We start from the raw sequence: 23,980 nt of genomic DNA, 5'->3' as shown, positions 1-23,980 counted from the left end.
GTATCACGTATAAAATGTAATGTATCTTACTTAACGATTAATGTATCTCGCGCATCAGATTAATGTATCAGCGCTTATATTATTTTATCCGTTTGAGGAATTTCTGTAATTATAAACTTTTAAGGGATAGATTGTAATTTTACCTTAAAAGTATGCGATTTCTGTAATTTGTCCTTAAATAAAATATTGACATTTTGAAAACTTTCTCTTCTCCTTTGCTCCATACTTTGATCCAAATAATTTTTAATTTTAAAACCCAAGGTCCAAGCCCAAGCCCAAGCCCAGTTGGTTTATTTGCATGGTGCCCTAAATCAAAACTCAACAGATCTGATTCACTCTCTCACTCAAATATATCATACCACCGCCGTACTGCTCGACACTCCTCTTCCTCTCCGTCATCAGAGCAGCAACAACCGTCGGTATGTATATTGGAGTTTCCGGTGATTGATTATAGTTTCAAATTAGGAATATTTGGTTAAAAGAGCAACACATTGTGCTGGTTGATTATTTGATTGTTTTGATATAAATGTTTTGATGCCACTAAATATATACTTGTGCTTGTCTTGTATTGCTGAATTCTGATTTTTTTATGACATTCTGGTTTGTTGTTGATTTTTTTGTATTGTATTGGTATTTGATAGTGTTTTTTATTTGCAATGTTAAGTTTTTAACTGCTAAGGTCTTCTAGTACAGACGGCTAGCTACCAGCTAGTTGAAAAGTTTGTTATTAGATTGTTGAAAGTTCTCAGTTCACAATCCTTGACAAATTCAAGTTGCTCATTAAAGTTATTGAGTGTTGGTGCTATTGAATGTATTTGTTTCATATTAAGTTAAACATTTTGATAATTTTGTTCTCGTCTAATTTCTCACTTGCATTGAAAAAAACCATTTAAGAAACACTTATTGAACCAGAGTTGAAAAAATTGAACAGAATCGAATTAGTTTGACTCTGTTTGCTGAACATTTTTTCAAAACCGAACCCAATGGCCACCTCTAGCTCTGGTTATCTCTTATCATGTATGTATTTCCTTAATCTTTTGGGTTTACTGTCTCTATGTTCTACTCATTGCTTGCTCTGCCTTTTGGGTCGAGTTGTGTTTCTTTGTTTAATCTTGCCTTATGGTCGAGTTTATTTCTTTTTTGTGTGATTTGATGTCTTTGGATGTGTATGTGTTTGTGTTTCAGCTTCGTTATTCTTAAGCAAGATATGATATATTGTTGTGTGTTTGAGCTGAATTTGGGGGTTTTTGGTTCTTGGATTTGTAACTTTGAGGCCCTTGTTTTTTTGGGGCCAAAAGCCACTGCTTTAGTGGCGGCTTTTGGGTCGAACCACCCTTGCATGGTTGAGGAGAGGAGTTTAGCTAAACCCATTACTTTAAGATTGGGATAGGTTGTTTACCATAATTTCTTGGGTTATTAATCCATGTTCAGTGATTTGTAGTTGGCTTAACCAGTGATCTGAGTATAAAATAATTGTAGTTGGTTGGTAAAATACGCAACATTAGTTTGTTGTACAAATGTTGATATTGTATTCTTGTACAATTGCAGAAAAGCTTATATTATCATCAAGCAATGGCTGTTGCATTCCACAACCTCAACTCTGACTCTGGCCTCAAGAAGCTTGATGAGTACCTCCTGACCCGCAGTTATATCACTGGGTGAGTTACTCTTGTGACTTCCATTGCTGCAATGTTCTCTCTGATGCTATTTTAATTCTAATGCGAATTTTGTTGTTTAATCCATGTCAGGTACCAAGCCTCAAAGGATGATATCACTGTGTATTCATATCTAGCAAAAACCCCATCTACTGAATATGTTAATGCATCTAGGTGGTATAAGCACATTGATGCACTTCTGAGAATCTCGTAAGTTCAAGAGCTTATTGACTTTGTACTTTCTTGTAAAATGTTTGACTATATCATTGGTATTTTTAGCTTCTTCGACTTGCAATTGGGGAACTGTTAAGTTCTCCTTCCTTGGCAAACTGATCTCACTGAATATCATTTTCCTGCAGTGGTGTATCCGGTGAAGGTGCTGGTGTTATTGTAGAGGGATCTGCACCCATCGCTGAGGCTGTGGCAACTCCTCCTGCTGCTGACAGTAAAGTGTGACATTTATCTGTTCTGAATTGATATATAGTTTATGTTGCCTTGCTGCTGTTTGGATTGCATCTCAGAGTTTCTTTTTGTCATTATCAGTCCCTTTATATCTTCTAGTACAGCAATGCCAGGTGAAATTGTGAATGGATAGCAAGTGAAATAATCTTCTGTCATTTATTTCCCTTTGATCCCTCTAGGCCTCAGCTGCTGAAGAAGAAGATGATGATGACGATGTTGACCTATTTGGTGAGGAAACTGAAGAGGAAAAGAAGGCTGCTGAAGAACGTGCTGCAGCAATGAAGGCTTCAGGGAAGAAGAAAGAATGTAAGTTTCTGCTGTAATATCCTGACTAAAATTTAAGAGGAGAACCTTGTGGTAACTTTGAAGTTCATCATGAGCATAGACTGACATTGCTTTTGATCTCATTTGACTTCAGCTGGCAAGTCCTCAGTTCTCATGGATGTCAAGCCATGGGATGATGAGACCGATATGAAAAAGCTTGAAGAAGCTGTTCGTAGTGTTCATATGGAAGGATTGACTTATGGAGCATGTGAGTTTCTCTTTTTGTTTTCTATTGAGTTGAGTTTTATTTTTTACCTTAACTGTTGGGAGACAATTGCTTTTTCATCATTCCAATGCCATTTAGCATTTTCTTTCTTGAATGCTCGTGTCGTATTCCATCACTCCACTGATTTGTCTTTAAAAGATATTAAATTGTTGGTGTTTGTTGACAAGCATAACTGTGGTTTCATTTCCAGCTAAACTTGTTCCTGTTGGATATGGTATTAAGAAGCTGCAAATTATGCTTACCATTGTGGATGACTTGGTCTCAGTGGATGATCTCATTGAGAATTATCTTACTGTTGAACCTATCAACGAGTACGTTCAGAGTTGTGACATTGTTGCTTTCAACAAAATATGTAAGTAGATAATATACTGTTCAATTATTTTTAATATACTGTTACTTTCATGCCGTGTTATTCGTGCTTCTTCTGTTGATCATCTGATGCCTGCTTGTGACAGGAAATTTGTTCCTCTGAAGTTTTGATGGAAGAAATCGGGTTATGCCAATCTGTTTTGCTCCTTGTTTGGAAGAGTATTTATATTTCTCAAGTATCGGTTTTGAAAAGACTTCACTTCTCTGTAGCTGGCTCTCTTCATTGACGTTTTAACAATTTTATCTTTATATTGTACCCCCATGATTTCATCCTTTTGCTGATTTTGAACTAATCAACAGAGAGCGGCGCTAAAAATGTACTTGTATTGGTGTTTTATTCCTGTGGAGCTGAAGAAATACTACTTGGTATTACAGTGTTGTGAAGAGTGAAAATATTTGGCACTACATTCTGGTGAAATTTGCTGAAACGAGCAAAACTTCTCTAGATTATTGACTAAAATGATTTGATTGAAAATTTGATAAAATGCCTACACAGGAACATGAAAAATATCATTACTAAAATTCAATTCTACTTAAACCTTAAAAAGAATTAGTACTAGGTTTTAGATTTAAGTGAAATTCTCCTTGATGATAAAATAATTTGGTCAATTCAAAATGGAAGTCTCTTATAATTAAAAAAACTGTATTTATTTGAAAGATGATATCTCTGTTTGAACTGTATAGGAAAGCAGCACCAAAGTATAATTGTCCTTGCTACCTACATTGAATGTAGTTAATAGGGGGGTGACAATTGGGCGGGTAGGTTTAAATTTGGACAAGTCATAATGGGTTGAGACAACAATTGGGTTAAGATTTAATTCAATTAAATTTGTTTGGATTAAAATGAGTTACATTATGGGTCAAAGTCTAACTTAATCTAATTCAATTTTTACTAAGCTTAATTATTTTATTTGTTTTTAAAAACTTTTTCAGTATCTAATAAAATTATTATTTTTTGTGTTATGACTATATACAATATAATTGAAAAGGTTTTTAAAATATATTTTGACAAGATTATTCATGAGCCAATTCGGGTTATATATTAACCTATTTTTTAATGGATTGAGCTAATAAATGGGCGAGTCAATAATCCATCCAATTTTCCAATTTTAAACAGATTGGGCAAGTTGGCCGGGTTGGATTTAATTTTGTCACTTCCAGTAGTTAAGTTATTAAGTTTTTAATCGCATAGCTCTTTTTTATTATTTTATATGATAGTGTTGAAAAAATTTGATATCTAATATTATACCTTCACTATACAATAATATCATGCCTTCAATACTTTTACAACAATATTTAAAAAATCTAGATATACAATATTATACGCTCAAGATATAAATATGATACAAATTATTAGAGATGTTTATACACATATATACACTATTATACCATATTCGTACTGTGTTTTCTTCTTTGCGTCTCTACTAAAATTAATTCAAATTTACTACAAATAGCTTTAATTTTATATTTTTAATTCCTCGTGATATTTAAAATCTATTGAAACAACACCCAATATAAATAACTAACTCGAAAAAAATTTAATATCTAAAATTTAACTTAAATCTACTTTAATACATTATATTTAAGTTTTGAATCCTTCAAAACTCATCAACCTGTTGTGGGGTCTAACGACATCAGATTTGGTAGCTTCGTGATTGTGAATTCTCTATTAAAAAAAAAAGGGGGAAAAAGGAGACGATATGAGAAACAAGAGAAAGAAATAAAGAGACTACTACTAAAGAAACATTAAATATATTTGCTTGATTTGAGAAATTCCATCCAAAATAAATTTGTTTTTATATATTTTGGTAATGACTAATGACAAGTGACAGGGACATATTTAACCTTATAATTAACTAAGAACAAACTTAACCAAAAAACAAAACTATACCTATATTTTTAATTAATTCATAACATTTTGCTATACTCTACTCCTACTAGATACTTTAGGAAAAAATTTAAAATAAAAGTTCAAAAATAAAGAGGTTGACAAAAAAAATTAAAATGTAGCTTGATTTACTCTACTCCTACTAGCTACTTTAGGAAAAAAATTAAAATAAAAGTTCAAAATAAAGAGGTTGACCAAAAAATTAAAAATGTAGCTTGATTTTTATTTTTTTTTAAAAAAAAAGGCAAAAAAAAACAAAAAAAAAAGTTAGACATGAAAAAAGCAATTATAACAACCAAATTGAGAGAATCCCACACTCTCCCGCCTCACTATTATCGATGCGTTTCTGTTCATCATATTCTATATTTCTCCTTTCTGTTTAACTCACATTAAATATTGTATTTGGATTTTATCTATACATACATCACCATTCTGTTATATATACTGTAGTATATATATCAGTAAATTGAGATCAGATATACATTTTCTTCATCAATCTTGTTGGATCTGGTTTTGTTTTTTCAAGATTTTTTCTGGGTTTTTGAGTTTGCATTGAATTGAGCCAATGCAAATTCATTTGGGGTCTCACAAATTATAAAAAAGATTACTTTTTTGGTGACTTTTTGAAGTATTTTTTTGAGTGGAATCTAGTTTTATTTTTCAAGATTTTTTCTGGGTTTTTGAGTTTGCATTGAATTGAGCCAATTGCAAATTCATTTCGGGTCTCATGTATTAGAAAAAAAATTACTTTTTTGGTGATTTTTTGAAGTTTTTGTGAGTGGAAATTGTTGAAGGAGAAAAAAAGAAGAAGAAGGGGTTGTTCAAGAATGGTGGGATCGGAGAAGAAGTCACTTGTCTTTGCTTATTATGTTACTGGTCATGGATTTGGTCATGCCACCCGTGTTATTGAGGTACTTTTGGTCAATTTTTCATGTTTTCCTTTGGTAATAGTTTTGAAGTGCAATTGAAATTTTTGTTATTTTTTTCTTGTAATGTGAGTAAGTATATTTGGGAATTGGGTGTTTGTTCGTTATCAGTTGAGTAATGGTGGGAAATATTAGTAGCTCAGTTGGTTGGCTGGCGCTACCTGAACTTTCGCCTTGTTGTGGTGAGGGTGCTATTCCCCATATTTGAAAAAGAAATAAAAATAATATAAAATTCAGCAATGACCATAGTGAGTTCAAATTGATTGATCCAATGCTGTCTATGTACTGAGTTATGATTTGTGAACTTTGAGAGATATTGTTGGGAAAAGATGAATAAACATGTTTGCTTTGGGGGAGCTTATTAGCGTAATGTGATCAAATCCATTTTAAGACTACATTTACCAGAAGGCACTGTACAATTTGATCATGTATGGAACGCTGGATGATGTTTTTGAATTAGTTGAAGACAAAGTCCCTTCCTTTATCATCAGGGAATCTTGGTACAAGTATGTGGCCTGATAAAAGAACATAAGCCATTGAGACTGTATCTTTAACAGAATTTATAACACTTAAAATACTGTTCTGAAGCAGAGATGTCAATAAAATTATTTGAGACATCATGAAATGTCATTGGTGTGGTACTTGTTAAGAATCCATAACACAAAGGAAGGCCGAAGGGTACCTAGTCATATATGGAGCTCAAGAATCACTTATTAAGAACACATATCTGGTAATACAAAACCTAAACTTGAACAAGTGGTTGCATCAGAATACACAGAAGCTACACATAGATGCCAAATTCAGTTCATATTCAATTTTTTTTAATATTGTTCTTATCCATAGGTGTGGCCTGACTTTCGTTGAGTGGAAGTAGCAGTGTTGGGAACCAAGATGAATCATAGTAGAGACCAAACTAGGTTAATTTACCTTATTTGCGTAAGTCTTGGTAGGCAGAGTTACCAAAAGCGTAAGCCTTGCAAGAACATAATATTAAGTTGAATCTATGAGACACTCAGTAAAATCACATATTGCTTGAAAGACCCTTGGCTCAAGTGCAGTGAATTCAGGTACAAAGAAGAAGGAGACAATGAAGAAACTATAGCGGGTAACAAGGAAACCGTGCAAAGTCTACTAGAAGAGAGCAAAAATAACAACAAAATAGTGCAACAAATCGAAACACAATAAACAACTAGGATAGATTATTGAAAACACTACTTAAAATGATAAATACCAAAAACAATACTACAACTTGTACAATGGCAAACATCAACCACCCTAAGCAAGCCAACACTAAACTACCTACTAACCTTCTACCCTAATACGTGTCCTCCACACCTTCCTATCTAAGGTCATGGGAAGGTGTGGAGGACACATATTAGGGGATCACCTTGTCTTAGTTTCCTTTGGGAGGAGAAAAATCCTGTGTTGTTCGGATTCTTTTTCATATTCTCCAAATGTAGTGTATTTTTGGAGAATCCGACACGGGTGCGGCATCAAAAGTGAAGAGTCCGTGCAACTTAGGAAAAATCCACAAGGGGTCCTATTTATTAGGACTGAGAACTTTACTGTGCTAATGCAGTATTTCATCCATCTTATCCACTTGGATCTAAAGCCCATCCTTTGCATTGTCAGTATAAAAAAATCCCATCTCAAGTGATCATAAGCCTTCTAGATATCAAGTTTGCATAGAATTCTAGGTTGTTTGCTTCTTTGTCTGGACTCCACACACTTATTTGCTATCAATACTGCATCCATAATATGGCTTCCTGTTATGAAGGCCATTTGTTGTCTGTCCACTAGGTTGTGGATCACCTTTTTCAGTCTTTTTGCCAAAATCTTGGCTATAATCTTGTATACTCCTCCTATCAGGCTTATAGGTCTGAAGTCAGTTAGCTCATAGCTCCCACTTTTTTAATAGTTAATGCTACAAATGTAGCATTGATGCTTCTTTCAAAGATTTCTGCCTTCTGGAAATTCTGAATTGCAGCCACCAGTTCAGGTTTGATAAAGTCCCAACACTGACTGAAAAAAGCCATAGAGAATCCATCTGGCCCTAGTGCTTTGTCACCTGCACATGATTTGACGCTCTGCAGAATCTCCTGTTCTTCTATTGGTTCCATTAGCATGTTGTTCTCCTTTAATCCAATCATACGGCAATTCCTCATTTTAAGCATCTCCTCCTCTCCATGATTACTCAAAATTTCTCCTCTCACTTTCAGCTTTGAGATTGTGTTCATTCTTCTGTGTGCATTGGCAATTCTGTGGAAGAACCCAGTTTCCTATCCCCCTGCTTTAACCATGTAGCCCTGGACCTTTGTCTCCAAGCAATTTCTTCCCTTTTAGCTATGTCTTCAAACTCCATGTTGAGAGCTAATCTGGTTGTTATTTCTTCTGTCTCTAAAGTTCTATGCTCCTGAATGTGTTCTAGTTATGCTAATTGTCTTAAGACATTCTGCTTCTGAGCCCCCAAGTTCCCTTGAGAAGTCTTACTCCCTTGAGAAGTCTTACTCCACTCCTTCAGTTTCCCTTTTAGTGCTTTAAGGTTTTACCACCAACACAAAATCTGGTTTCCCTGAGAATCTGAAAGGCTCCCACCACCTTTGTTGATTCTACTGTAGTTTTTTTTATCTCTGAAGGGTATCTAACTGTATTGAAGTCTCCACAAAGGACCCAAGGTCCTGAGACTAATCCTCTGGCTGCTCCAATCTCCCACCAAGTTTCTTCCCTCTTCTCTCCATCGTTTGGAGCATAGACTCTTGTGATATGCCAATTGAATTCTTGGCTCTTCCTTGTGAAGCTGCAAGTGACAGAGCACATGCCTACACTGCTAATTTCCCCCTCCCATACTCTCTTGTCCCATATTATGACTATGCCACCTCTAGTCCCAGTCTTATAGGACTGTTTTTGTGTGCCTCCTTTTTAACTGTTCCTTCTGACATTTTCATATTGAAGAATTTTGCCTTGAAGGGTTCAGCCTCGACCCTTCTATATTTCCTTTGTAGGCTTTTTTCCCTTAAGCATAAGTTTGTCAGGGGCCTCTTATTTTGGCTAGTTCTCCCTAATCCTTCCATATTATCTACTTCCTCTGTCTCAATTTATGTGGCACAATTTGGATTTCTAGAGTTAAACAATTTAATTATGACTATGAATTCAAGCATGGAATCTTCAAGTTCTTTGAAATAAAATTTACATATTTGAAAACTACGTAAAAAGGACTATAAGACACAATAATTAATAATTTAAGATATTTAACGGATATATGTAAAAACTACTGTCAAAGAAAGATTTGTTTGAATTTCGAAATCCGAAAGGTGCCACATAAATTGGGATGTAGGGAGTAGTATAGCACTGCCTTAGTGCCAAAGTTGAACAATGCAACACTAAAACAGATCATTACGGAGTGCATCCGTTTTTGCTGATGGTATACCTGCCCCATGCAGTTAGATGTTTTTGAGGAGCATTACTGAGAACTACTACCTGGTTTTACTGTGAACTGCTTAGTTCATCTGCCACATGAAGTTAGATCTTCTCGAGGAGCATTACTAAGAACTACTGAACAGATTGACCATGTTATTTCACTCTGGTAGAACTGATTCTGCAAACAATGCCACTGAAGAAAGTTTATGTCATGATTGAATAGGTCTTTTTCTTCATATTCTGCATGCTAGTCAACGTCTCAGCTTCCGGAGAAGTCTCTTTCTCTTTTACTAACGGATTCAGTTAATTAACAGTGACACCATTTTGATGTACTAACTACTAAGGACAAAGTTTACTTGTTTAGTATTCTGCAAATTGTGATAAGGTACACCAGGAATGGCCCGTTCTTCTATTTTATTTGTTTTGTTATACCATCACATTTAGATTTATTTTGTGGAACTCTCAAGCTTGCCCACAATGATCGTTAATTTACTCATATATCTTACCAATATTCCCTAATTTTAGATTTTGTAATGCAAGGTTGTCCGTAATCTAATTCAAGCAGGACACGAAGTTCATGTGGTTACGGGTGCTCCTGACTATGTTTATACTATTGAGAGACAGTCACCTCGACTTTTTATCCGTAAGGTTAGTTTCTCTTGATAAGTCATCCATAAGGTTAGTCAGGTTAAGATAACTGACCACTGTATCAGCGGTTGGATGCTTTTGTTTTTTAGAAATCAGGGATTACAAATGCTTGTTCTCAATGAAATCAACTTTATTTATCTCCATAATAATGCATGATTTCATCCTTTAAAGAAACGGTGTGCATGATTTCATCCTTTTCTGTCTGATTTTGAACTAATCAACAGAGAGCAGAGCCAAAAAGGGACTTCTATTGGTGTTTTAATCCTGTTGAGCTGCTGAACAAAATTTTCCTTTCCAATTACATTATGTGAAAGGATGAATAAGTTTAAGCTTCATGATCTCTGATTTTACATTTTTATAGAGAAATAAGGGAAAATTGATGTATTGTTATTCAGTAAAATAGGTCAAGTTTTTTTTTTTGAGAATTGGTAACATGTTATCTTCTATTAGTGGATTGTTTTCAATGTCCACTGGCAAAGGAAGAATATGCTTTACCATTTCCCTCTAATATAGAAAGTCTGTGGCACTAGCATTCTGACCATCGATCAAAGCATATTGGTATGTACCTTATTTTTCTAAGGATGAGATTTTACTGTTCCAGGTTCTATTGGACTGTGGAGCTGTTCAAGCAGATGCTTTGACAGTTGACCCTCTTGCTTCACTGGAAAAGGTGGGCCACTAGGTCTATACGATGAGGCAAAAGGTTCTAGGGAAGCAGTTACTTATCTGATTTCTATTCATATCAGGCATTTTGATTAAAAGTGCTACTTGTTCTAATTATTTATCCAGTATAACCAGATAGCTGTACTACCCAGGGATTCGATCTTGGCCACAGAAGTTGAATGGTTGAAATCTGTCAAGGCTGACTTAGTGGTAATGTGATCCTTACAGGGCATCTGCTCTTATTTTGTACTGCTAGTTTGAAACCCATTCATCAATGTGTTATTAGTACAAGCCAGTTAAGACTCTATTTCACCTATATCCAGAAGTACTAGTATTACAGTGCTTTGAAGAGTGAAAACATTTGGCACTTCATTCCGGTGAAGTTTGCTGAAGGGAGCAAAACTTCTTTAGATGTCTGCTAAAATGAATTGATTGAAAATCTGATAAAATGCCTACACTGGAACATGATAAATATCATTACTAAAATTCGATTGTACTTCTACCTTGAAAAGTAATAGATTTTAGATAAAAGTGAAGTTTGAATTTTTGTTAATTCAAAATGGAAGTCACTCTTAATCAAATAGTATCTCTGTTTTTCATTAATCTGAAAGATAGATGATATTTGAAAGGAATATCTCTGTTTGAACTGTAAAATGTAAATAGAATTGGAAATCACAGAAAAATCATGAATGAGAAAAAGCAGCACCAAAGTAGGGCCTGAACTTGCACAATCGGAAGAGTCTAGATTCTGATTAGAGGGGAAGTCTTATAAAGTGGGATCTTTAGTGTTACTAAATGTAGTTGGTGAATTGTCAAGCTCTCTTTTATCTATCAAAAGAAGTAAAACGTTTTAGAAACCTTAATGTGATTTTATCTAAGTGGATTTACCTCAGAAAATAGGAACTTGTGAAGTGTAACCAACATATGCAGCCTACTTTTTGTTGCATTATGTAGCATGCATACTGCAACGAGATGGCGTCTTGCATGAGCAATTCATTTTGTTGGCTGCTCCAAAAAATAACACGAGGACTCAAAAGTATTACATTTTTGCTTTATACACCTGTTTGTAGATGTGAAACCATGGTGAGTGAAGGTGTTAAAAGTGAACACGGTAGACATAAAAGTACATGGAAGGAAATTGTCTCAAAAGACCTACAATCTCTTATGGGGGGAAGTAGTAGATTTAATTGGTTAAGTGTAAAGATTACAGATCTGATAGGAAATTTTTCCCCTTTGGTTTGCGTTTTTGATGATGTAAAGTTCTAAATGCAGCACCAGTTATGGTGTTGAGTTTATATAGAATATACAAACGGTTACCTTTCTCAAAGAAAAAAAAAGAGCTACAATCTCCATGCAGACCTAGCGAAAGATAGAGCAAAACAGAAGATAAAGATCTATAAAAGAGATAGCAACTAGTTGGAATATGTTTTAGTCATGTAAGTACGTTTATGTTCCTATGCTTTCTAAGAGTCTATTAGGTCTAAAAGATATTTACCAGTAAAGAGTATGTAGAACTTCTAGTACTTTTTACTTTGTTGTAATTGATATAATGTTGACCTGAGATGAGTATAAATGGAGAAACATGATTAGTGAGGATTCATATTGCCATTCCAACTTGCTTGGGGCTGAGGCTTAGTTGTTGCTGTTTTTGTTGTATATAAGGTCTGCCTAGCTGCTAATATATGCTGTTTTGCATACTCTGTCAACATGAGTCCAAAATCCTTTTACAGGGCTTATGCTTCTTAATTAAATAAAGACCTGCACTCCCTTTGTGTGTTGGCCAGTTAATAAGGCTATAAGTTCCTGCCAAGTATAATTATACTAACATTAATCTTTGTCCTTGAGTTTATTTCTGATGTGAAGTGCATAAAATTCTTATTTTTCATTAGTAGATTTCAGATGTAGTTCCTGTTGCATGCCGAGCAGCTGCGGATGCTGGAATTCGTGCAGTTTGCTGCACAAACTTCAGGTAACACACTCGTGATGTTGATGGATGCTGGGATTGTGTGGATATCCTTGCTCATTGTTGTGCTACATGAGTAGGGCAGTTTTCGTCCCAACCTCCAACGTATTTTCTTACAAACTTTTTAATCAGTAGACTGCATTGAAGTTAAGCCATGTCAAGTCGAGAAAGGTGGAATTGAGGCTTTTAAGTAGCAGTGATGTATTTCTTTTGAAACTATGAATATTTCTTGCAATTTTTGCCTTGTTTTTTGATTGAGGTTTCATAAAAGCTCGTATACGTAAAATATGCAATAAAATACTGTCAAGTCCATGCTCATATCTGCCAGAATTTTAGAATTCTCGTCCTCCTGTGTGTCCATGTACAGCATGAACTTAATGTCTATATCTCAGCTACTTAGCATGTATAACTCAGAGAGAGAACAGGGGCACGGGAATGTTGCCCTTTGCAATCAATGTTGGATTGAAACATTAATGACTGGATGTGTCTCTACTAGAGTGTCTTGAAGAACTTATTATATTAAGATTACTTATCACATTATCATCTTTTTCACTGGATGATTGATTTAGTGTCACCGAATTAACAAGCTTTTGAGGTGGTTACCTTCATTTTCATGACCAGTTCATTGTTCACCTGTTCTTGTCTTTTTAACTCTTCAGTTACATCTTTGGATTAACATGTTAGGTGACTTCATAATGGGTTGTGAAAATTTTCAGTAGTTAAGTAATCAACACTAGGAACTTTCCGTAATAGATGAGCTCATTCATAATTACTTTTGGAAATTAGAGTACCACTTACATTGTAAGTATTTAATGTGGCTGTTGTCTGGAAAGGTGAAAGAAAAGAGTACTGGCTCATCATCCTTTAGAATATCTTTTTACGTCCAGGATGCATGACATCATCATATTGTTTTTGGCTTGAAATGCAAAATTACCACCATATAAACAGATAGGAAGCAGTTAATTTATCTCTCTTTATTGTTTGAAACTTTGGCAGTTGGGATTTCATCTATGCTGATTATGTCATGTCTGCTGGATATCACAATCGTTCAATAATTTGGCAGGTGATTACTAATCTTCAATAGATATTTTCCACACAAAAGATATGTAAAAGTTATATATTCCACTAGGCAGGCTTTCCCCTCTCATTTCCACCCAAATACTCTCAAACTGTTGGGTAGGATATTGAAGGTACTATGTATTTATTCAGCTAAAATACCATGCATTTAGTACTAGCATAGTAATGTCTTAATGTTGTGATTCAAAATTGTAGTTCTCTTTATTTGAACTTCAGAAATTCTAATGTGTTATTTCTCATTCTCACATTGCCTCTCTGATAAGTGACATCTAAGAGTCATATTCTACTATTTTGAACAATCAAATGAATATATTCCTCCTCTTTGCTCATTTCAAATTGTTGTTGATATTTACATTGTCTTTAGATCCATGGTATGCCATGTTTTAGGCATCTAATAACGGAGAAATAGATCTTAACTAAGATTTGTGAAGGTTGTACAGAATGCTGTTTGTGGAATGGTGAACCCAAAAGGGGAAGACAGTAATATTTATTTGAACTTCTATGGAGAGAGTACATATTAAACATTACAAAGAATTTTTGAACTTCTATGGACTGCACCTGGTAAATGATGGTATTTTATTAAGGACTTGTATTTGTTTGTTGCTATTCCCCAAACAGTTTATCATATAGAACTGTACTCACTTTGAGTTTATCATATTCAAACATTTGTAGAACAATCTATTTAAGTATTTTGTTTCTACACTTCTGAATGCCCCCTGCCCTAATATCCTGCTTAAAAGAAAGCAACCATTTTCTGTTTGTCTGTGTACATTACTGAGGGTTGTTTTCATATTAGTACATATTCTCATGTGATGCTTCTAATCCTTGCTTTCATCCGACTTCCATGGGAAAATCCAACATCAATGGGACCAATGAATGATGTTAATCTAGATTGCGGAGGATTATTCTCACTGTGAGTTTGTAATTCGTCTGCCAGGATACTGCCCAAGTATGTAATTTCCATTTCTCAACTAGTTTATGCAGCTTGATTTTACCTGGTTTCTCCCATTTCAGTTTTGCTTTGGTTCTGGAGTCAATATTGAACATTCATGTACTACATTCGAATAGATGTACTGTTCTCAGTATATTAATTTTTGTTATTTTTTCTATTTCTCATAGTTCTATTTTGCTTGTTTGTTAAAACCAATATTCCTTGCAGTGCCTGCTTTCAGGGATGCAATTGATGTTCCCCTTGTTGTGAGAAGGTTGCACAAAACTCGGGAAAAGGTGACAGACAATCCTAAGTCACCTTCTTGACATGTGCCTAATTTTTCATGTGATCAATTTTTTCTTATGATATAGGTTCGGGAAGAACTTGGAATACTAGACAGCCAAAAAGTGCTTATTTATAATTTTGGTGGACAGGTAAATGTCTCATTTTAAGGAATTACTAAATGTGTTTGATATATTTTCTTGCCAGAGACGAGTCTTCTCAAATTTCTCAACCTAGCAACTCAAGCTTTATTTTTCTACTGGTGAATACTTGGAAGATAGGTTTTGAGACATTGAATTATAGTTCATGCATTAGGTTTTGCTGTCATTTCATGAACAGGGAGTGGTGGTGTAGTTTAGTTAATCTTCCTAGATATTGTGGGAATAAGTGATTGGACTATAAGGTGTTTCTATCAAAGAAAATGCACCTGGAGGTTCAGTAAATATCAAAGGTACTTTTAGTAGACCAAGCATCACATTTCTTGTGCATTTGATGACAATCTTATATACTATTTCACATGCAGCCTGCTGGATGGAAGCTGAAAAAGGAATATCTGCCTGAAGGATGGATATGCTTGGTTAGTTATTGTAATCCTCGGTTAAATTTCCGCTTTGCATTGTAGTTGCTTTTGAAATCTACTAGACCTTCATGCAAAAATATGGTCTGTGTTGCTGGTAAAGGTCTGTGGTGCTTCTGAAGATCAGGAGATTCCTTCCAACTTCATAGAACTTCCGAAAGACTTTTACACTCCTGATGCTATTGCAGCTTCAGACGTCTTGCTTGGTAGGGAATACTAAAGCTCTGTAAGATTGAAAATATAATCCTTAGTGTATGACTACATTGCATATCAAGCATGTACTTTCTTTCAGGTAAAATTGGGTATGGCACAACAAGTGAAGCCTTGGCATACAAGGTGCCACTTGTCTTTGTACGCAGAGATCACTTTAATGAGGAACCGTTTCTGAGGAATATGATTGAGGTACTTGGCATTGGCTATTGTTTGTAATTGATATATACCATTGATTTACTCGAAATACAATTATAAAGCACATGTGAGGGTATGCAACGCAGCATTACCAAGCTGGTGTAGAGATGATCCGGAGGGATTTGCTCAATGGATGCTGGGCTCCGTATATTGAACGTGCTATTACACTGAAACCATGCTATGATGGAGGAGTCAATGGTGGCGAGGTATCTTTGTTGTCTCTTTTATGTTTATTCTCAATACACAGGGTACCCAAAGTAAACAACTCTTTTGGACTATAGTTAGTGAATATTGACAAAAAACAATTTGAATAACTTATTTTATGGACAACCAAACGTGAGCTTTCAGTAAATGTTGGATTCATAAAGGCAAACTTTATCACAAGAAACTAGTATCCACTTGCTCTTCACCAATGGATAGAATCACTACAGCAACTTCTGTTTACCTATGAACTTAAAGAGGGGAATTTTTCTTTCAGTCCATTGTGTGGTGTAACTTTTGAACCACTAAATCAGACAAGTGCTATATTTAAAATCATCGTCCAATTATTTAAGAATTTTACATATGTGAGAAATATAGGAAAATAAATATTATTGAATTGTTGTTGCGTCTACATTATTACATTGAGACCTATTTATAGACACTAGAATACAATCCTTTACCAATTAGGATACTATTTAGTATTCCTATTTCTATTCGTATTCCTATTCCTATTCTAATAGGATTATATAAACCTATTCATATTCTAATAGGATTGTATAAACCTATTCATATTCTAATAGGATTGTATAAATCTATTCCTATTCTAATAAGATTGTATAAACCTATTCCTATTCTAATAAGATTGTATAAACCTATTCATGTTCTAACACTCCCCTGTGCAACAAAGTGCTCAAAATCTAGTATAAAGTATATGGATCATGTTGGAATCAATAGATGAGTCAATATTAAACAAGAAAGTCATCGAAAAATTGGTTGGAACATGCTCATACGCCGGAGTATTAGATTTGATGACTGAAAGAGGTCACAATCTAAGAAATAAAATTATATGGGTAGGGTCGGAATGATGGCTCGACTCAACTAGAAAATAGAAATTATATATGAAAGGTCGGATTGATGGCACGACCCTATTGAAAAAGAGAAATAATATGGGTAGGGTCGGAATGATGACACGATCCTACTGAAAAAGAGACATTATATGGGTAGGATTGGAATGATGGCACAACCCTACGCAAATCAGATTTGAGGAATCAAATCTGAGGAGTCACCGAAAAGACGCACAGTGCTATGCAACTCAGATATGAGAAAGTAGTTCGGAAAAATCCATGGTACTATGCAAATTAAATATGAAAAGTAGTCTGGAGAGATGCACGGTGGAAAAAAAGATAGTCACCGGAAGGATGGCATGGTGCTAGTGTTTTGGACGGCGAGAGGCAACAAAAGGCGACAAGGGCCTGCCTCACCACGTGGCGAGGCGCTCGCCTTTTTGAATCGAGGCGCCAATTAATACCAAAAATTAAAAATATTTAATTGCATATATAAATATCCAAAATCTCAATAGCAATAACATATATTAGCAAATATTTCAATTCAAAAACTAATAGTAGATACTAAAAGTCTAGAACTTTAAAGACCCAATAATTCAAAAGACAATACTAGAACTCTAAAAGTCTATTCTTCTTCAAAACTATCCAACTCTTGAAGATCAACATCCTCTACATCATTATATTGCTCCTCATCTTCTTCCTCCTCGTATTCTTCATCAATTAGTGTCTGAGTCCTACTTGAAGTTGAACTTGTAGATGTAGTTTCTACTCCTTTGCCCTTGTCAAGTGCTCTTGATCTTGAAGAAAGTCCCCTAAGATGATAGATACTCTCATCAGCTCCAATTGCCGTAGGAACACTACCCCAAGTAAGATCATCATCCTCATATACTAGTTCATCTTCTTGATCTTTGGGGCATCCAACTAACCACTCATTTGAATCATCAATGTTATCCAAGCGAATTGGATCAATGAGATCACGAGCATCATAACGACGTTTCAATGTTCTATTGTACTTAATGTACACTAGATCATTGAGACGCGATAGTGCAAGCCTATTCCTCTTTTTGGAATGAATCTGCGCATAAGTTATAGATATTAACTAATGTTCTGATAATAATATAATATGGAAATTAGGATATAATTGTTTTACTTCGTGTTCAAACACACTCCAATTTCGCTCACATCCGGATGAGCTACAAGCTAGGCTTAATACTTTCATGGCAAACTTCTGCAAGTTTGGTGTTTCACTATCAAATAGTGACCACCATTCAACTATAATAAAATAAATTTAAAGGTTAATGAGTATAAATAAGTCAAATAATTTAAGTAAGACATAAATCAACTCACTTACCCGGTGACCTTGTGTCTCTAGCTCTTTTAGCCGGACCACAACCAAATAGTCCATCCGCCATTTTGTACCTAGGAAGCTCAACAACTAGTAAATCTTGTATTGCTGAATCGGGGATCATGTTCTCAACACATGAATAATACTCATTCCATAGAGTCTTTAGTAAAGTTCCCTCTTCTTGAGTTTTATAATACAATCCTGGGTTCAAAACATGGCCTGCAACATGCAAAGGCCGATGGAGTTGGTCTGACCACCTTGCATCAATAATTTCAAACACTTTCTCATATTGCTTCTTAACTCCACGAAAACCCCGTGCAATAGCTTCATAAATATAGCCCATTGGTGGTTTTTTCTCCCATCCACCAAACGAAGCACTTTTGTCAAAGGGCCACAAACTGTAAGTGCTCGAACAACATCATCCCAAAAGTGGGCAGAAATAATTAGGTTGGCAACTTCCTTCCCCAAAGTTTCCTTTGCAAATTTACTTGAAGTCCATTCGGCTGAGAGGACTAAAATTCTCAAGTTTTTTCTTTGTATGTACATAGCTCTCAAAGTTAAGAAGGCCGTTGCAAATCTTGTCTTGGCAGGTTTCACCAAATTTCTTTCCTTGGTGAATTTTCTCATCAAGTTTAACAACAATGGCCTTTGACTAATGTAAGAATGGATTATGATGGCCTTCTTAAAACTGTTAAAGTAAAATTATAGTAATTAGTAGCTAATGAGTATTAAATATTGACTATAAAGAAAGTTAGAGGATAGTAGAGTGATATTACCGGAAGCATATGGATTAACCCTGAATATGTCACCAAACATCAAGTTGATGCAATGAGCGACACATGGAGTCCAATAAATGTGTGGGTATGCACCCATCATCATGCTTCCCGCTTTAACATTCTCACTAGCATTATCGGTGACAATTTGTACAACATTTCCAGGTCCAATTCTTTCAATAGTGCTTTCAAACAACTAGTACATTTTGGTGGAATCGGTAGATTCATTGCTAGCATCAACAGAACCAAGAAATGCACTACCGATTGGAGAATTCACCAAAATATTGATTATCATTTTACCATTTCGTGTCGTCCATTTGTCCATCATAATGGAACATCCAAACTTTGTCCATTGCACTTTATGCTCATCAACAATTTTTTCCACTTTCTCCACCTCTTTTTTTAGGTGAGTAACTCTAACTTCATGGAATGTAGGAGGCTTCATTCTGGGGCCATGTTGTCCTACTGTCTCAATAAACTTATCAAATGATTTGTAATTGACACAATTAAAAGGGATCCCCGCATCGTACATCCATATTGCAAAAACACTTACCGCACGCTCTCTTAGAATTTTCTTGGTCATCAATTCAAAGCCTCCTTTTTGTGTTGATTTTTGTGGAAAATAGAGATTCATAGGGCCTTTCGTCACATTCCACGCGGTGGATGATTCACCTCCACTAGAAGATATCTTTGGAGTTTTGGAGGGAGGCATCATTTCAGCATGTTCATCCATATCATCAACATCATCAATATCAACATATTCTTTTGGCTGTCTCACTTGAAATTTCAGATTATTAGCGATTTTATTTTCCATATAAGCCCTTACTTCTTCTCTAATCTCCGACAGACAAGCTGAACATTGTTTTACATTTTTGTAACCACCCACTAAATGTTGCTTGTGTCGAGTAATACCACAATTAAAAGTACTCCCACAAAAATTACAGTTAACTGAATCTTTCGTTGATCCTTGAGTACCATAATTCCATCCAATGTCCCTGTTTTTGCTAGCATCCGACGCCATTGAATTCACTATTGGACAAATAAATACTATATTAATTACTATAGAAGAATTAATTTATTTATTTTTAAATAATAGACAGCACAGTAAGCAGTAGCATTCAACAATGACAGTGAACAAAGAAAACAGAGGAAAAAAACAGAGCAGTGAAGGCAGCAAGCAGTAGTATCTCAAAATCTTTTTTTTTTAGAAGGCAGTTCAGATTTTAGAATTTCAGATTCACTTCACAAGAAATTGAAGAGAAGAAAAGAAGAAAATAAGAGAAGAAGAGGACTGAAGAGAAGAAACGAAGAAAAGAAGAGAAGAAGAAGAAGAGAACTGAAAAGAAGAAAGAAAAGAGGCCATACCTTTCAATTTGCGCGACTGAAGGAGAAGAAGAGATCGCGAGGTTGAGGAGACGAAACGTGACTAACCCCAAGTATGGAAATAGGAAAAAAACCCTAATTTTGATTAATATTATTAAGTTAGATCTTTTTAAAAATTTTAAAACAAAAAGGAGCCGCCATTCAGATTGCCATTACGTCGCGTTACGTCGCCTAATTGATCTCGCCTCGCCTCACTGTGAAATGGCGTGATAGGCTCGCCTCGCCTCGCCATAGTGCCTTTGGCGAATGGCGCTCGCCATTCAGAACACTGGGTGCTACACAAATTAAATATGAAAAGGTAGTCACCGAAAAGATGGCACGGTGCTACACAAATTAGATTTGAGAAAGTAGTCACCGAAAAGATGGTACGGTGCTACATAAATTAAATATGAAAAAGTAGTCACAAGAAATATGGCATGGTGCTACCAAAATATCGACGGTTATGGGGTTGACACAAAACAGCCTTAGAAAGTCACCGGGAATTGATGCACACAGTCTGTCTGAGTTTTCTTCCCTTGAGTATGCGGTTCATTCATATATCATGGTCCTACTTTTGTTAACATAATCATTGGCCAAACGGGCACCTATATATGAGTAATAGCCACCCGTCGGCAGCGGAAACTCTTTGATTTTCTGCCAAGATCGTAGAGGCTCTGATACCATGTGAGAAATATAGGAAAAGAATATTATTGAATTCTTGTTGTGTCTACATTATTACATTGAGACCCTATTTATAGACAATAAAATAAAATCCTATACCAAATAGGATACTATTTACTATTCATATTTTTATTTGTATTCCTATTCCTATTCTAAATAGGATTGTATAATCCTATTCCTATTCTAATAAGTTTGTATAAACCTATTCTTATTCTAATAGGATTGTATAAACCTATTCACGTTCTAACAACATATAGTGTTCATTGAGTTTGAAAAGGCTTCTGATAGAGTCTCAACTGAAGTCCTCAGGAGATGTCGGGAGGCTAAAGGTGTATTGGTGGCCTACATTAGGGAAATGAGGGACATGCATGGTCGAGCCAAGACTCGGGTTAGAACAGTGGAAGAGGACTCGGAGCACCAGGGATCGACACTCCCATTCCTATTTGCCTTGTGATGGATGAGTTGACGTGGTTTATACTAGGTGAGGTGCCATGGTGTATGTTATTTATAGATGACATAGTATTGATTGATGAGACATGCAACAAAGTTAATGCTAGGTTGGAGGTGTGGAGACCAACTTTGGAATTTAAAGGATTCAAGTTGAGCAGGGCCAAAACTGTATATTTGGACTGCAAATTCAGTGATGCAATGTATGAGGTAGACATAAAAGTGAGGCTTGACTTAGGCTATCCTAAGAGAGAAAGTTTCAAGTATCTTGGGTCATCAATCGACGTTAATGCCGCACATAGTATTGGTTTGACGTTGATGAAGTGGAGGCTTGCCTCCGGAGTCTTGAGGTATAAAAATGTACCACCTAAACTTAAAGGTAAGATCTACAAAGTGGCGGTTAGACCGACTTTATGTATGAGACAGAGTGTTAGCCAATCAAGAACTCCCATGTTCGGAAGATGCAAGTTGCGGAAATGAGGATGCTGAGATGAATGTGTAGGCATACTAGGAGCAATAAGATAGGAATGAGGATATCCATGACAAGGTGGGAGCGGCCTTTGTGATGTGGACTAGATGAGGAAAGTGACACTAAGATGGTTTGGGTATGTGAAGAGGAGATGCGCAGATGCTCTAGTGAGAAGGTGCTAGAGGACTGATATAGTGAGTACGAGGAGAGGAAGAGGTAGGCTGAAAAAGTCTAGGGATAGGTAATTAGGCAGGTCAATGCAATAATCTGAAATTGAACTGTGGGAGATGCTAAAACTAACATACTTGGTCAGAGCTAAGTAGGAGTCCAACCTGTACCCTAGAGCGTGCTCTATATCTTGCTAAGGTAAGAGACTGATGGCGTGGATTCACTAAGCTGATGTCCAAAGGACTAAGGAGTCAGTCCTGATCTGACGGGTGAACTTTAAAAGCCTAATAGCTCATAGTTCTGGGACGTAGAGTTTGCTACTAAAGGTCTCAGTCCTAAACTGACAGGTGAGCCTTCATCCCTATGTCCATTCGGTGCTAAGTAATACTCCCAGCGGAATTTATGTTGATTAATTGAATAATATTGATAATCTGAATAGCTTATGAATACTGAAATAACAGACACTTTATTTGAAAGCATCTTATGCATATGGACTGAAAAACTGAGTATAATGTAAATCATGAAAACTTTTGTATCCTGACCGAAACATGCAATTTGAAATACACAAGTCCAAAGGCTTGAAATTTACGGGTTCATGAAAATATACTCAAGCAAACATACTAATATTTAGGGAAAAACATGTATTTATAGGCTGGTAACAAAGAAAAACCGAAATACATTTAAATCTATGCTGTTGAAAAGAACCCTAGATTTCTATTAGAATTAAATATCTGAAAATTCGGGGTTTTCTTTGGGACTCAATGGGTGAAAGGATACCCATTGATTAAATCCCACATACCTAGAAGGACAAACCTTGGTAGAATCGTTAAACTTGAAACTTGAAGGTGAAGAACCCTAACCTTGATCTTACTAACTGAAATTATAGATGTAGGGTATAAGGAAGAACCAAGTTTCTCACTATGATGTCCTTACAAACCTTACATGATCCACAAATCTTGATGAAGAATTCTAACTTCATGAAGGACAATCAAGAACCCTTTGTTGAAATTCTTGGATTAACTTCTTGAAAACCCTAGGTTTTGATGGTAGATTGTTGCTTAGGATACATAATCACATGTTAGAATAACTTGGGAATTGTGAGAGTATGCTTACCTTTATTTGGAAGAAAGAATTCTTGATGGACTTGCTCAAAAATCAAATCTTGAACCCTAGAATTGACTTCTTGATTTCACTAGTGATAAAGAAGAGGATTTATTGTTAAAATCTTGTAGAAATTCTAGGATTTATGTTGTTAAAATCTTGGAGAATACTTACCAAGACTTAGTAGGGTTGAAGAGAGCTTTTGGGGTCGACTAAGGGGTGAAAAGTGTGAAAAGAAACTCAAAATAGTGTTTGAATGAAATCTGGAAATTTTCATATACAACTAATATACATGATACACGGGTCATATACGTGGTCTATGGACCCTTTTACGGCCCGTAAAATGATCCATGACTCGTGGATTGGTTCCGTGGAACTCATGTGAATTTCAAGTCTCTGATCCCATTCCACAAGCTGAGACCACGACTCGTAGATACTTTCACGGTCGGTAGTTTCTGGTCGTAGTTCCTGGAACAGAATTTCAGACTGGAGCGTCTCTAGTAAAACTATCATAACTTTTTACTTCGAGCTTTGATTAACGAACAGTCAGTGGGGTTGGAAAGAAGACACATAAACCTTTAATTTGTAGGGTAAAGAGTTTAATGCTCATCATTGTTAAGTTTCAACTTTTATGGAGGTGGATTTCTGATACTTTGATCTCTTCTGCTGCACTCTACAGGAAGAATTGACAACAGTTTTGTTTAATTGCATACAAGGAGCTCAGAAGCCATAACATGCTAATGATTGATAATCATTAGGCTCAAATGTAGCA

General features: G+C 35.6%; 2 protein-coding genes across 4 annotated transcripts in view; both read left to right on the top strand.

The window, feature by feature from the left end:
* Positions 1 to 245: 245 nt before the first annotated feature.
* LOC125877085 (elongation factor 1-delta 1-like) lies at positions 246 to 3,454 on the top strand. 2 transcript variants are annotated; one of them, XM_049558402.1, is made up of 8 exons: positions 330 to 419; positions 1,549 to 1,658; positions 1,749 to 1,865; positions 2,015 to 2,105; positions 2,297 to 2,423; positions 2,536 to 2,649; positions 2,858 to 3,019; positions 3,123 to 3,454. In XM_049558402.1, coding segments are annotated over exons 2-8 (699 nt in total). In that variant the 5' UTR covers positions 330 to 419; positions 1,549 to 1,572; the 3' UTR covers positions 3,125 to 3,454. The 2 variants fall into 2 exon arrangements, with proteins under 2 accessions (XP_049414357.1, XP_049414359.1); XM_049558400.1 differs by lacking the exon at positions 3,123 to 3,454 and having other exon boundaries at positions 246 to 419; positions 2,858 to 3,027.
* A 1,938-nt stretch (positions 3,455 to 5,392) lies between these two features.
* The window catches only part of LOC125877863 (L-arabinokinase-like), a 28,707-nt gene continuing 10,119 nt past the window's right edge, over positions 5,393 to 23,980 (top strand). The window contains exons 1-13 of one of the 2 annotated variants that reach the window (XM_049559139.1): positions 5,393 to 5,835; positions 9,808 to 9,915; positions 10,517 to 10,585; positions 10,705 to 10,788; positions 12,471 to 12,547; positions 13,538 to 13,604; positions 14,510 to 14,567; positions 14,778 to 14,845; positions 14,921 to 14,983; positions 15,355 to 15,408; positions 15,512 to 15,614; positions 15,701 to 15,810; positions 15,903 to 16,022. In XM_049559139.1, the coding sequence (XP_049415096.1) occupies positions 5,752 to 5,835; positions 9,808 to 9,915; positions 10,517 to 10,585; positions 10,705 to 10,788; positions 12,471 to 12,547; positions 13,538 to 13,604; positions 14,510 to 14,567; positions 14,778 to 14,845; positions 14,921 to 14,983; positions 15,355 to 15,408; positions 15,512 to 15,614; positions 15,701 to 15,810; positions 15,903 to 16,022 (1,065 nt within the window). In that variant the 5' untranslated portion in view covers positions 5,393 to 5,751. Of the gene's footprint in view, positions 5,836 to 9,807; positions 9,916 to 10,516; positions 10,586 to 10,704; positions 10,789 to 12,470; positions 12,548 to 13,537; positions 13,605 to 14,509; positions 14,568 to 14,777; positions 14,846 to 14,920; positions 14,984 to 15,354; positions 15,409 to 15,511; positions 15,615 to 15,700; positions 15,811 to 15,902; positions 16,023 to 23,980 lie in introns of those variants that run through there. The other variant, XM_049559140.1, reaches the window with a different exon arrangement.

Source organism: Solanum stenotomum, chromosome 9, assembly GCF_019186545.1.
Source record: "Solanum stenotomum isolate F172 chromosome 9, ASM1918654v1, whole genome shotgun sequence".
Classification (NCBI taxonomy): Eukaryota; Viridiplantae; Streptophyta; class Magnoliopsida; order Solanales; family Solanaceae; genus Solanum; species Solanum stenotomum.
The sequence above is the reverse complement of the archived record's forward strand: the minus strand, read 5'-3'. Positions and strand labels throughout refer to the sequence as shown.